The 14,126-nt window shown below is 40.1% G+C and overlaps 1 protein-coding gene across 1 annotated transcript; it reads right to left on the minus strand.

Annotated features, from left to right (window-relative positions):
• Nucleotides 1-3,272: 3,272 nt before the first annotated feature.
• Nucleotides 3,273-5,669, minus strand: LOC110694446 (protein MAIN-LIKE 1-like). Its single transcript, XM_021871614.1, has 3 exons — nucleotides 4,536-5,669; nucleotides 4,030-4,455; nucleotides 3,273-3,946 (listed from the first exon to the last, which is right to left on the minus strand). Exons 1-3 carry the CDS (start codon nucleotides 5,286-5,288, stop codon nucleotides 3,806-3,808), a joined length of 1,320 nt encoding a protein of 439 aa, XP_021727306.1. The 5' UTR covers nucleotides 5,289-5,669; the 3' UTR covers nucleotides 3,273-3,805.
• Nucleotides 5,670-14,126: the final 8,457 nt, after the last annotated feature.

Below are 14,126 nucleotides of genomic sequence, written 5' to 3' on the forward strand. Positions count from 1 at the left end.
ACTGTACCACTCGGTCTCATCCCCACCACCAGACCCGCCCCTTCCCCTTCTTGACCACCGCTGCCAACCCCCACCACTAGGCCAAAACTCCCACATAACCCACCAACCAGCCTCGATTCCACCCCACCCTTCTGCAGCCCCGATTCCACCCACCAAAAACTACCACACACCCACCAACGAGCCGGAACTCCCAACCTCACCCAACCACAACTCCCTTCTCCCTCACGAACAGCAACCACCAGCTTGTTCCCTCTCCTCGCGCCAACAATACTACTCCCGCATCACCAATTCCCCAATTACACAACACATCACATCCAACACCACCAAATACCACCAATCCGCCACCCCTATTCAGCAGTTAAATCAACATCGATTGGTAGTCCAAATCAAATCAACATCAACAATAACCGCAAATCAATAATCGTAAGTCAACATCAGCAGCAACAATCACAAATCAACATCAATTGGTGGGGGTAAAGAGAAAGGAAAAAGCGGTGAGGTGGTGGGTTTTTTCTGGATTTTGACAGAGAGGAGAAAGCGGCGAGCTCGCAGGGCAGGGGCAGGGGATGAGGGGAAGAGAGATGGGATGGGGCGGGGGATACGGGAAAGGGAAGTATGCAAGGGGTGGACTTGTTAAACATCGCCCGCGTTTTTCTACATAAAGCCCACATTTTTTAAAAATTTTGACATTATTGCCCTTGTTTTAATTTTTACCGAAAATAAAAATTTTCACTCACCAAAAATGTGGAGCAGGACTGGATCGCCGAGTGAAACCGAAGAGCCCTCCACGTCGGCTAGATGCACCGGAGAGACGCCGTTGACGCCGGAAAAGGAGGTACGAAGCCATCTAAAACCACGAATTGGCGGCTGGCGTCCTGCCGGGACGCCGTGACCGTAGTGGTGGCGCCTAGCCAGGACGCTGCCTCCGTAGGTATGGCGCCTGGCCAGGACGCCGCCACCGTGGCCGTGGCGTCTGGCCAAGACGCCGCCACCATGAAAGCGGCGTCCTGGCCAGGCGCCATCGCCACGGTGGCGGCGTCCTGGCTAGACGCCATCGCCACGGTAGCGGCGTCCTGGCTAGACGCCATCGCCACGGTAGCGGCGTCCTGGCTAGGCGCCACTGCATTTATTTTTATTTTTTTTTTAATTTAATTTAAAATTTGTTTATTTTTTTTTTTGTGTTACAATTTTTTTTCGTTTTTTTTTTGTTTTATTTTGTTTTGTTTTTAATTGTTTTAAAATGTAATGTAAAATTTTGTGTTTGATTTTTGTGTTTTTGATCGCTATGTTTTTTATGTTTATGTTTTTTTTTTGTTTTTATTTTTTTGGTTTTTTTTTTTTATTTAATCTAAAGTTTTGTTTATGTTTTTTAATTTTGTGTTTTTTTTTTTTTTTTTTTTTTTGAATACTTTTTGTTTATGTTTTTTATTTCTTTGTTTGTTGTTTATATTTTATTATTGTTTTTGCTTTTGTGCTAATGTTGTGTCAAATGTATTAATTTAATCTAATCTTATGTGATTATATTTATATGTTATTGTTGCAGGATTATGGTGGAGACGGAAATGATTATAGTGGGATTTTTGTACACGATGGTCTGTTCGAAGATGCTCAACAAGCGGTTGATTGGGCGAAACATGTTGCAATTAGATCAGGTTTTTGTTTAGTAGTAGCAACTCATAAATCTCAACGGGATGGTAGAATGGATCGCATTTTGAGATGCGACCGTTATCGCAAAAGGGAGGAACGAGATTTCAGTCAAGCGATTCGGTTTGATACAAAGCGGAAAGGTTGTGGGTGTCAGTTCAGAGTAAAGGTTCGACAACAGCAAAGGGGTGACGGTTGGGAAGTGAAGAGTTACGGTAAATGGGGGTATCACAACCATGAGATGATCGCATATGAAGTGGGTCATCGACAGTTAAGTGGCCTAAGTCCTGGTGCGAAACTAATTGTAAAAGAAATGAGTGATGCTCAAGTGAAGCCTGCTAAAATATTAGCATCTGTGTTGGAGAAATACCAATGGTGCCCGGCAATCGTAGACTATGTGATGCAACAGTGGGTGCCTCAGAGGGAAAAGTTTGTCAAATATTGGACAAACCAAGTTCTTCATTTTGGAAACACTACTACATGTAGAGTTGAGAGCGCTCATAGAGCTCTGAAGGACTGGATTGATTCTTCCACCTCTGCTCTGGATACACTGTTCGAGAGAATAAACAAGGCTATTGATACTCAGAGGAACGGCATCAAGAACTCTCTTGAGGACTCCAGACGGCGACATGGCACGATGTATAGCCATTTCATATTTAAGATTCTTCATGGTCGTGTGTCACACTACTGCTTGGGGTTGATTCTGAGCGAGCACACCAGGATGAGGGAGTTGGGTGATGAAGTGGCTATTCGGTGCGGATGTGCTATATCGGTGACTCATGGACTACCTTGTGCATGCACCATTCACCGCGTAATTACGCAAGATAGGGCGTCGTTACATGTTGATCAGGTTCATCCATTCTGGCGGACGCTCGTTATCGGAGAGCTTGCTGTTCCACAGACAGTCAACCGTGAACAGGAGGAGTTGGACCAGTTTCGTTCGATGTTTGACCAAGTGTCCTCCAGCCACCCTTCAATCATTCGTAGTGCTACCCACGTACTTCATGACATGTTCAACTCGTCGTGCTTGGATCATGAGGAACCTGAGGGGGTCGAGCGACCACGGGGCCGACAACCACGGCGGGAAAGGAGTGCGTTTGAGTACATTCGTGGTCGTGGTCGTGGTCGTGGCCGTGGTCGTACATCGTCATCAAGTGGTAGTCAAACTTCTTCGTCGGTGAATATGCCCGGCACCGGTACGGTACTTTAGTTTAATTTACTTTTTAGAGTGTTTGTTTAGTTTTCTGCTGACTTGTTAATTGTGTTTTTTGATGTGTGCAACAGGTAGAATGGACATTGAACATTTTCCATATAAAGACAGGATCCCTAACATCATGATGTCGTTCCTGGACGGGTGGAATGATGTGGTTGCAGATGGTAACTGCGGATTTCGGGTTGTGGCTGATGTGTTTCAGATGGGTGAAGACAACTACGGTTTAGTGCGTCAGTTGATGTACAGTGAAATCGCCTCAAACCGAGCTGTTTATCGCCACGTGTACGGACAGGACTTGGATAGGTCTTTGCAGCGTATCCGGTGGGGAGGAGGACGTTGCGGTCAAAATCATTGGTTCGACGCGCCACTTGATCTCTTCGCCGTTGCAAACATCTACAAGTGTTCAGTGATGCATTTCGGCCTTGGTTTGCATGGTGGAGCTTACTATCCATGTACCACGGTTCTGCCTTGGTGTTCGCGTGAGACCGTCACCAGACCGGTAAGAGAGGTTGCTATTGGATTTCTGGGGCCGTCATACAGACATTTCATCCGACTGGACCTGTCACCCGATTTTCCGGTCCCACCGATCATACCAACGTGGTACACCATTCGTACAGCAAGCGTAGAGGGCTGGGATGCGCTATATCATGACCGGGTGCAGCAGTGGAACAATCTAGTTGCCTTTTCTATGTGACCTTCTATTGTTATTGCTATGTTTTTCCCATTTATTTAATTTTCGGATTCTAATTTTCGTATTTAGTTTTCCCATTTAAATGTGAACTTGTATTTAATTTTCGTATGCCCACTAATTACAACTTAAAATAAAAATTATAAAAACTAAAAATATAATGTCAAATTCTAAGAACTTAAAATAATAATTATAAGAATAGATAATGTTAACTTTTACAAACAACTAGGAAAATGTTATATAAATGCACTGCCGACATATCAATAATCTCTCTGTGACGCCCACTGCCACTGCTCAAGGGCCCGTTCCAGTTCATCAATAACAGCTCTGCCTGTTGCAGTCGTCATGTTGTCCCTCTCCTCAAAAAGTCTGTGTCCCAACTGCGTCATCTTTCCCATCCACTACACATAACAAAACACATAAAATTCAATAACGACGTATTATATGAAAAAAAACACAACTACAAATGTTTTATGAGACGTACCGCATCCACGGCAGTGGGCGGTGGCACATCATCATCATCGGCGTCGTCGCCGTGGTGGACGTCTCTGATCAACCTCGGGTGCGAGTGCCGGTTGTACCACTCCATGTAGTGCTGGTCACACATGGCAGCCACCCCAGTTGGCGGCCGCTGCAGCTGCTCAATCCATATGCGGGCAACCATCGGAAACTGCTCCCACGTGCCAATCATGCTTGCCGGCCATTGGACGACGTACTCCTTCGACGACGCAGATCGGACGGCCTTACTGGGCCATGCTGGTGGAGGAGGAACAACTTGGACATATCCAAGCTGGCGAAGACAGCGCTGCGGCATGTACGCCTCTACGATCTCACGATACTGAATCAGTCCCGTGTAGAGGGTCCTGGGTACCCTATTACTAGGGTTCTGGCCGAAAGGCATCCAGTTCACCTGCACATTTTTTAAAATTAGTAAGATTCATACAATAAACACATCAAACTATAAAAGTAGAAATAATTTAAACACTTTACCTCTAATGGGGACATCCTGTCAAGCAATAACCGTATCGATCGCAGGCGGTCAATGGACTTCTTCTCGACACGCGGACTCCACGCACAGGCACGTGGCTGGCCATCCCCAATAGGAACCGGGTCGCGGTGTGGTCGAAACGCCGGGAAATACTCGTATATCCACGTCTGTAACAACGTCATACATCCAGTGATACCTGCCGCATCAGCCCGGCTCGAGAATCCTAACTGGCGATACATGTACGCTAATGTAGCCGACCCCCAAGAAAACTGGCCTACTCTGTCGGGCTCACACGCGTCAACTATGTCGCGTGGCCTGAGCTTGTTTCCGCTCTTATCCGGAAACAAGGTACACCCGAGAAGAAGAAAAACATATGCAGCCAGCTGTGTGTCCTGCGTCCTACGTGAAGTGGGGTGCAAACATCGCTGCAAAACTGCTGCGATCTTAACACCGCCGTGATCCCACACACCAAGTGCCGCTGTGTACAGCGCAGCCCTATCCACCGCCAACAGCTCCGCCAATAAATCTGCCTGATCCGCATCTGTGACAACAGATGCTCGGTTTCCCTCTACGGGAATCCCAAGGATGGCCTCGACGTCATGCAACATGATCGTCATCTCACCGAACGGAAGGTGGAAAGAGTTCGTGTCCGGCTGCCATCGCTCAACGAAAGCCGTGATCAGCGTCGAGTCAATCCTCTCATGCATGGTGGCAGGAAGGTGGCTCACTCTAGTGCCCCTCAATCGGCCGACCATCTCGCTCTCCTCCGGCCAAGCCTCAGCCCAACTACACAAGAAGTTACAAGTCCTCTCCCGGGTTTGGCATTTCAAAATGCCGCTATCCAAAGCCCGCTCTTGGTCCTCCCAAATACGGGTAGCGATGTGTCCTAGAAAGCTAGGAATCACACTCCCGTCTATAGGTCCCCCAGCCACCTCGCCCCTCACCACCCAAGAATCATTAACGGCCCTCGACCGTTTTCTGCTAACCGCAGACACAGTGGACGCAGATGATGTGCCAGATCTACTAACAAATCTACCATCTCTACCCTTACGCACGTCTACCCTACGCGTCTCATACACATCATCAAGCCTCTGACTGAATGGACCGTAATCATCATATGGTCCACTCTGATCGTCCACATCTTCATCTGCATCCTCCTCCTCCTCCTCCTCCTCATCACCATCATCATCTTCATCATCCTCAGAATAGTGCACCCGTTCTCTACGAGCCGAGGCCGAAATACCACGGGATCTAACGTGTCTGGGCCCCGAGCTCTCCATTGAGTTGATCGTACTTCTCATAATGTCCATACTCTTCCCAGCCCCAGAACGAAAATACGATGCCTAACACAAAATAACAAAACATGTAATATGCAATATAAACATGTAATATAAACATAAAAAAAGTAATTAAAATAAATAAATAAAACAATATACATATGATGGAAAATAAATTAAAAACATTACAAAATATTAACAACCTAAAAATAAAAAAATTAATAACCTAATAAATAAATAAATAAAAAATTGGAAAAAACAAAGCAAAAAAAAAAATTACCCAAAAAAAACAAATTGGAAAAAACAAAGTAAAAAAAAAATTAAAAAATAAAACGGAAAAACAAAAACAAAAAAAAGCAAAAAAAAAATTTGAAAAAATAATTCAAAAAAAAAATAAAAGAAAATGAAAAAAAAAAATTAGGGTTCCGGCGCCTGTCCCAGACGCCAGATCCACGGTGGTGGCGCCTGGGCAGGACGCCGGTGCCACGGTGTTGGCGTCTGACGTGGACGCCGCCACCGTGGTACCGGCGCCCTGCCCAGGCGCCATCACCGTGGCAATGGCGTCTGGGACAGGCGCCGGAACCGTGGTGTCGGCGTCTGGGCCAAACGCCGCCGCCCATTCGCCTCCGTCCAGCCACCAGTCGCCGCCGGGCCGCCACCTTTTCCGGTTTTTTTTTTTTTTTTTTTTTAAATAAAAAAATTAACAAAAAAAAAAAAAACATACCTTTCCTCCTCCAAACCCCCTTGCTCCGGCCACCGGTGCCGCCACTTCCCTGCCTTGCCGCCTCGACATTTTGAAAAAATATTTTCGAGAGAGAAAGTGAGACTACAAAGTTAAGAGAAGATGAGAGTGTGTTTTTTACTAGAGTAGAGAGAATATAATTTTAGTTCGAGGGCAAAAGAGTCATTTCACTTTTAATTTGTGGGCTTTATGTGGAGATTTGCGGGCGATGTTTAGCAGTTCACTATAGGAAAGAGGGGTGCAGCGGGAAGGGGACGGTGGCTAGAAGTACGATCGTATGGAGGGGGAAAGAGAAAGGAAGAAGAAAGAAAAAAGGGAAAAAAAGTCACCAATTATATGACACCACGTGTCACGCCTAACCTGTTTAACCGGTTACAAGTTTTTTTATCTTGTTTAAAGTTGAAACCCCCTAAATGTTGTAATATTCAAGTATAATCCAAAGGTTGTATTATTTAAAAAGAATGGGCCAAAGGTTGTATTATTGTTGGCAGTTTTTCCAAAAAAATATGGATTAATCTTGCATTTTAATATGTAAATTAGGTGTATAGTAAAATTTAAAAATGAAATCAGAACACAACATTAGAAATGTGAACCTAATTTTCTATAATTTAGAACATGTTTCTCATAATACACATGAAATAAACTTAAAGATACAAACTAAATTAATACAATAATACAAATTTATTTCTTAGAAGATTTTTTTTATAAATAGTAATAGTAATGCCTTCATCATGATCCAAATGCACATATGCTTCATTCAAATCTTCCTCATTAGGCATTGGCTCAACTCTAATTGACAAAGGTGGTGTATCATCAAATTGATCGTATTCATCCTCATCATTAACATCATCTATCCCAAGAATTCGCCTTTTTCTCTGAACAACAACCCTCCATTAATGATTAGCATTATCCACAACATAAAAGATATGCTTAGCTTGGTTAGCTAAAATGAATGGCTCATCACCTTTTCTGAATTACCTTGAATCCACTAAGGTAAGCCTGTATTCACAGAATTATCGACCCCGACTATTATCTGCACATTTGCTTATGAAAACAGGGATTTGAAAATCAGTGTTATCAAGCTCCCATATCTCTTCAATGAACCCATCATATGTTTGTGTTGCATCAATTGGCATTCAGTCTTCGGCACTAGCATATTCCCTAGAAGATACAATTACAGTAACACCACTATTTCGCACAACAGATTTATCATCTTGCCTTCTAGTGTAGAATGTGTACCCATTGATGTCATATCCTTCAAAACTTTGAACATATTGAGACCGAGGACCCCTAGCAAGCCACTTGATTGTATCCCTAACATTATTATTGGGTTTGCAAATTTCATCCATGACTACTTTCTTGAACCACTCAACAAAGGAACAATTATGCATCTGCATTATTGCTCTTTCACCCACACGTGGGTTTTCTCGTTGTAATTGAGCTACATGTTGTTCGAGATAAGGATGGACATCTACAAGATGCTGCAAGACACAAAGATGTGCTTGATTCTTACTATCATATGAAGGTAGCACCAATTTTTTCCCAAATATACCTTGGCCTTGAAGTCAAATTTTTTGATGAGATGTCGGAATCCCTATGGTCTTTGCTTTCGCTAAATGTTCTGCACAATGTTCGACAATCTTTTTTGCCACAGTATTTTTATGATGCTACCTTCTGGTTTTTCCCGATTTCGTGCTCTACCTTTCAGAACTCCATTGTGTCTCTTATAAGGATACATTTATCGCATCCACACAGGACCACATAACTTTATTTCTCGAAAAAAAATGCACAATTAGATGCATCATTATATCAAAAAAGGATGGCGGAATATACATCTCGAACTTGGATATATTTTCAACAATTTTTTTTTTTTTTTTTTTTTTTTTTGCAAAGAATCTAGTTTTTCCGGGTCAATCACTTTGATTCAAATTGCGTTAAGAAAATAACACAACTAAACAATGACATGTCTCACATGCTTTGGTAGAATCCCACAAAGAGCAATCGACAAAAAGACTTGCATCATCACATGGCAATCATGAGACTTCATACCGATTAACTTCAAGTCTTTCAAGGAAACAAGTCTCTTAACATTAGCACAATACCCTGTAGGCACCTTAATGTTATAGGATTATTCGCAAAAAATTCTATTTTCTTTCCTTGACAATGTATAGCAAGTGTAGACACCTACTTTTGGCATCCTGTCCTGGCGGGAAGTGCAATGATGTTACAAAAACTCGTTCTTCATGCTAGATCAAAGTTGAAGTGTTTATGGACTCCAAAATGCATTATGAGATAAGTTAGAACCTGTATTTGAGACAAAATTATCTTAGAGCCTAGTCCGATTACTAATTAGGCATAAAACGTGTCCATACATGTTTAACCTTGATTAATAACGGACCTAAATGCGTCAAATGCAATTGATTGGATCAAATGGATCTTACATTGCTGAAAATCGAGCCAACAAAAATAATTAACCACCTAATATCCATTCATGGTCTATAAAGATGGATATTTCTTTCAAATAGCTTTCCAACGGTATATTATAAGCCCAATTCCGAGTTAAAACGAAGAAATTATCATCATAATACTAAATCGGACCCTAAAACCGATACCCTTGCACTCAAACGACCATATCTTTTGATTTATAACAGATTTTAACCTAATTTCAATGGAAATGGAAAGTAGACATTCACAGATTTCTAATGATATCTTATTTGCCTTAATCTGACTACACAATCAAAAGTTATGGAAGCTTTAAAACACGTTTTCATATAAGGCAAACCGCACCGCGCGCAACACTCAAAGTTATGCGCGCCTGTCGCGCGCAAGTCTCAGAGTTTCACTCCGCACTCCAGCGCGACTTTGAGAGTTGCGCGCACCTCTTGACGCCGCGACTCTAAAACCCTAAACCTAGATTCCTATGCCTATAAATAGGGGTCTTCCTTTAGCCCTAAAGGGACAGAAAAATCAGAATTAAAACTGTAGCATCTTGAAATCCCTAATCTCTCAAGTTCTCTTACTATCATACTACTTTTCCCCTCTGTTCCCAACTACTATCCAACCCTAATTTATTCCATTTAAGACTTGGAGGTACGAAGAATAAGAAAGGTACATAAACATCCAAAACCAAGATCCAGCAAACAAAGGACAATAGTTAGTTTCTTGAGCACTTAGATCAATCAACTTTTTCTTCTTGTTTTCAATAACTTTAATTGAATAATTAGTGCTGCTTTGTCACATTAAATAAGATTAATTAATTTATTCACATAGTATTCTTGCGTTACTCAAAGACTAGAATTGGAATAATTAGTTGTTGTTTTATCACTTAACTCAAGATGAATCTTGTTTTATTTCTTGTTCTTTTCACGAATTTGAATTAAAAAAGAATAACGACGTTCGTTGTAATGTAGAATTTTTGTGATTAATGTTTGTAAATAAAATCAACTAACTTAGTTTTAGGTATCACGTAACATATATTGTTTGGTGATGAAATTGTGAAAAAGGAAGGGCTAGTAGTGGCCGCACTAGAGCGAAAATAGCAATTCCCCTCTAAAGGAACGTTATATTAGTACCCTCGCTCCTGAACTCATTTCTAGTACAAGAAGACCAATTTGGGCATGCGTAAACTTACGAATCAGCTAAATATCCCTTGAACTCTACTTGAGAGAAAGGCATGAACGAGGTTTATGAGTTTTCCTAAAACTCATTGGCGACTCTTTATTAGTTTCTTACAAAAAAGCGTAATGATAGAATCAATTCTAATTCAAGGTCCCTCAAACAGTCAGGAATTCAAATCCTAACACACCTTCAAAAGTGTAAAGGGCCTTGGGCATAGAGGAAGTGGGATCCCTAACGACGAGCTACCCTCCTCATAGTGGCGACTCCACTTGGGACTTAGAGGTTACAAGATTAGCTTTTGGTTATGGTTCAAGGTCTCCAACTTAGGCTACCTATGAGTTGTAATGAAAGGCTAACTTGGATAATCTCTAGTTAGAGAGCGAGACTCGAATGCAGAATATCTTCCTTTTTCTCAAAAGTAAAAACCAAATAAGCAACATTGCATCATGCATAATCATAGCACACTAGGCTTCTATCCCGAAATCAATAACAATCAACCCACCCATATTGCCAACAAAATATTGGGAGAATCATGACATGGGTCAACACGTTGAATGATTGATTTGTGCATCATTCTTAAGATATGGTACCTTTGGACACCCAAGCCTTGACCATAGAACGACATTGTATGCTTTAAAGGCTTTATTCCTTATGTTTATGTGCTTATGTGACTACATGACTATGTGCTTATATACCTCGTGTCTAGTTTAATAAAACTCCAACTTGTTATCTAGAGATATTTTTTAAAAAAAATATAAAAATAAAAATAAAAATTTCGCAAAAAAATAGTGGTTTGACAAAAAAAAAAAAAAAAAAGTTGAACTAGCCAGGTGGCGATAGTTGCGAGCCCCCTTTGAGCACAAGCTCTGAAGTTGCGTGCGGCATTTCCGCGCAACTCTGTGTCTTGTGCGCGCCCACTGTTCAATGTTGACTTTGACTCGTTGCGAGTAATGTTATACGGAGAAAGCGATAATACCACTTCAAGGTTAATCGTTAAGTAGGTGCTAATAAACTCTTTGGCTAACAATGTTGTCTAACTTAGTTGCTTTTACGTTGTTCGTTTTATTCTTTTTTTTTTTAAAAAAAAAAAGAATAAAAAAAAACCGAAAACATGTTTTTTATCGTTCTTTTATTTTGTTTTCGCAAAAAAAAAAAAAAAAAAAAACAAATGCATGTGGCAGGCGCTACTCTCAAAGTTGCACTCTCCACCTTAGCGCAAGACGGAAAATTGCGCGCGATATTGTTTTCCATTATGATGATTCGTTTACGTACTTTTTAATCGAACTAATGACATTACTTTTTTATAAAGTTTGTCATTAGAAGTTCGCATCCCCTAATAGGACATCATCAATATTTCCATTCATAAACGTGCCTATTTTCGTGATCATCATCTTTTACTTGTAATTAATTAACCTTGATTTAAATGTATAATTTATTTTACTCTTCTATGGTTTAAAAAAGAAAATCTCGAGAACCTTACTTGGGATAATTGCCTCACAAAAAAAAGAAAGGAGAGAGCCAAAAAAAAATTCGAGAAATCCTTCTAAAAAAAAGAGTATGTTACAAAAAGAGAAACTAAAAAAAAATTATTATTCTCAACAAAAAAAAAGAGAGAATAATGAATGATAAATCCGAGAAAATGATCCTTTAAAGATAAGCAATATGAGAATCTTAAAAAAAACAAAAAAAAAACCTGTATTGTAATCTAAATGATCAACAAATACCACATTCTGGTATGTGATCATTTTAAGGAGTGTACGATCAGGTTGATTAATATATCTAAAAATTTGATGAACACATCAATCCAACTTCCCCTTTCTTTCTCTTCTACCTTTATCGAAAACAGTTCACTTAAAGTAAAATCCTTAGATGATTACCTTGTTGAAGTCAACACAAGTCATGACATTCCATTAATGATTGTTCGTGAATTTTTTGACGTTCTTCATCAACAAACTTGCTTAAAGTGAATTCTTATTACAAGGATTTAAAAAAAAAACAATAATTTTGAGTGTTTGAATGCTTGGCAGAAAAGGTTTTAAGCGAACACGCTCAATTTCTCGATCGTGATACACATTAGTAGATCATATTCAACATTCGCATCCTAGTCCAATCATGGGTGAAAACGCAGCATTGGAAAAACTTGGAGAGGAACTCCAAAACCTAAAGGCTCTACGAGAAGAATAAGCCCAAATGAAGGCTCATAGAAAAGCAGAAAAGGCTAAAGTAAAAGCAGAGAAAGAAAATGAAAAAGTTTTGCAAGAAAAAGCAAGAGCCGAAATACCTTGCGCGATCTTGAATTACTCAAGCAAGGGGAAGAAGAAGGCTTCATTGACTTCTTTTCCAGGTGGCGATCAAAGGTTGCTCTTCTTTCACAAAGACCTCCAGATCATAAACTTGTCCCAAAGTTCATAGACAACATGCTCCACCATACAAGTGCCATTCCCAATACCTTGGTTTAGACACATTTCGTAAAGTCTATATTGTGGGAACATTGATTAAAAGGGACTTGATAAATGAAACCATAAATCATGTAGATGGACTATATTTTTAGAGAGGATTTCACCTACGTTGGAAACGGACAAAGCTCGAAGACGCAATCTCAAGAAGTTGTCAACAATTCAAGATGTAGCACCCTAGGTCTTGTTTTGTTTCTTTCCCTTTTTGTTTCTTTATGATAGACTAAGAGATTCGTGTTGTCGAATCTACTTATTATATCTCATTAACTATGAAAAAAAAATTACATTTTCAAGTACATCTATCTATTTTTCTTTTTAATCCTTTTGTTGTTATTAGCTCGAATTTAATGAAATATACATACAAACAGGCAATATCACAAAAGGCATACATACTCAACACTTTAAGAATTTTGATGAGTTTTGGCTTACAAGATTTATCAAATGAAAAGACGCCCATCTTTTAGCCCACTAAGAAGGGATATGATTAATACACCAACACAGGAGACAACTTGATACTTCACAAAGATAAACCAATGTTTTTAACCTTAGAACAAATCCATCTTTTTAGTAGCCCTTTTGAGCCTCGTCAATTGAGCCTTGCTTATTGAACCTTCATTATTCAAAACCTTGGGATGGGAATGGTGCAAAGGAATACAAATGAAAAATTGGGGGAACGAAACATAAGAGTAGGACACAAAGTTGGTCTAAACCCAAAAAGGAAAGATCCAATGCAAAAGAAAAAAAAATCGTTATAAACCCGAAACCAAACTTGCCCAAAAAAAAAAGAGAGAAAGAGAAAGAAAAAAAGAATAGGCAAGAGAAAATCACCTAATGTAGAAGTAGTCAGACAGACTAGGAAGGTTTTAATTGGAGAAGCACCAAAAGTAAGGGATTAAGGGAGTATACTTGAGCATGTCCATTCTTCATAACCCCATGAAAGGCCCTCCTTAAGGTAGACCATAACCATGTACCACAAAAGTCATCATTCTACAGAAATATGACCCACCTTAGGCCTTTGCACATATGGACCTACTATTGAGTAGTTATGCCCATACATAAAGTGCATAAAGTGTTGATCAATGATTTCAAAATAAAGATAAAATAATTTGGATGATTTGATAGCCATTGGCTTGATTACATCATTTTTTGTAGACCAATCGAATCAAATTTATTCGATGTTTTTCATATCTTTTGCCAAGAAAATTAAGATGACTATCACTTTCAAAGGAATCATCTTATTTTCTATTAATAATAGGGCTATTTATTACTAAGGTGATTCAAGTCCTATATACAGTGCCTAGAAAAAGAAAATGAGTGAATACAGTAAATTGATTTGATATATCGATAGCCTCAACATCAACTTTAGATGTCTCCTATACTTCTTGAGCATTAGCCATCTGATTTAGAGCAATTTATATGTCCGCCTGCATGGGATAGATCCATCCTCTCTAAGCGAGGAACATTGATTGAACATGATCGCTACATGAAAAAATGATCGTT

This window comes from Chenopodium quinoa, unplaced genomic scaffold, assembly GCF_001683475.1.
Source record: "Chenopodium quinoa cultivar QQ74 unplaced genomic scaffold, ASM168347v1, whole genome shotgun sequence".
Classification (NCBI taxonomy): domain Eukaryota; kingdom Viridiplantae; phylum Streptophyta; class Magnoliopsida; order Caryophyllales; family Amaranthaceae; genus Chenopodium; species Chenopodium quinoa.

What these genes read in the sequence shown, in the direction of transcription:
- LOC110694446 (XM_021871614.1), bottom strand. Translation starts at nt 5,288, where the DNA reads ATGGTCGGCCGATTGAGGGGCACTAGAGTGAGCCACCTTCCTGCCACC. An exon ending in ACAGGATGTCCCCATTAGAG is followed by an intron (nt 4,456 to 4,535) that starts GTAAAGTGTTTA and finishes AAAAATGTGCAG; the next exon opens with GTGAACTGGATGCCTTTCGG. An exon ending in CGCCCACTGCCGTGGATGCG is followed by an intron (nt 3,947 to 4,029) that starts GTACGTCTCATA and finishes TGTTATGTGTAG; the next exon opens with TGGATGGGAAAGATGACGCA.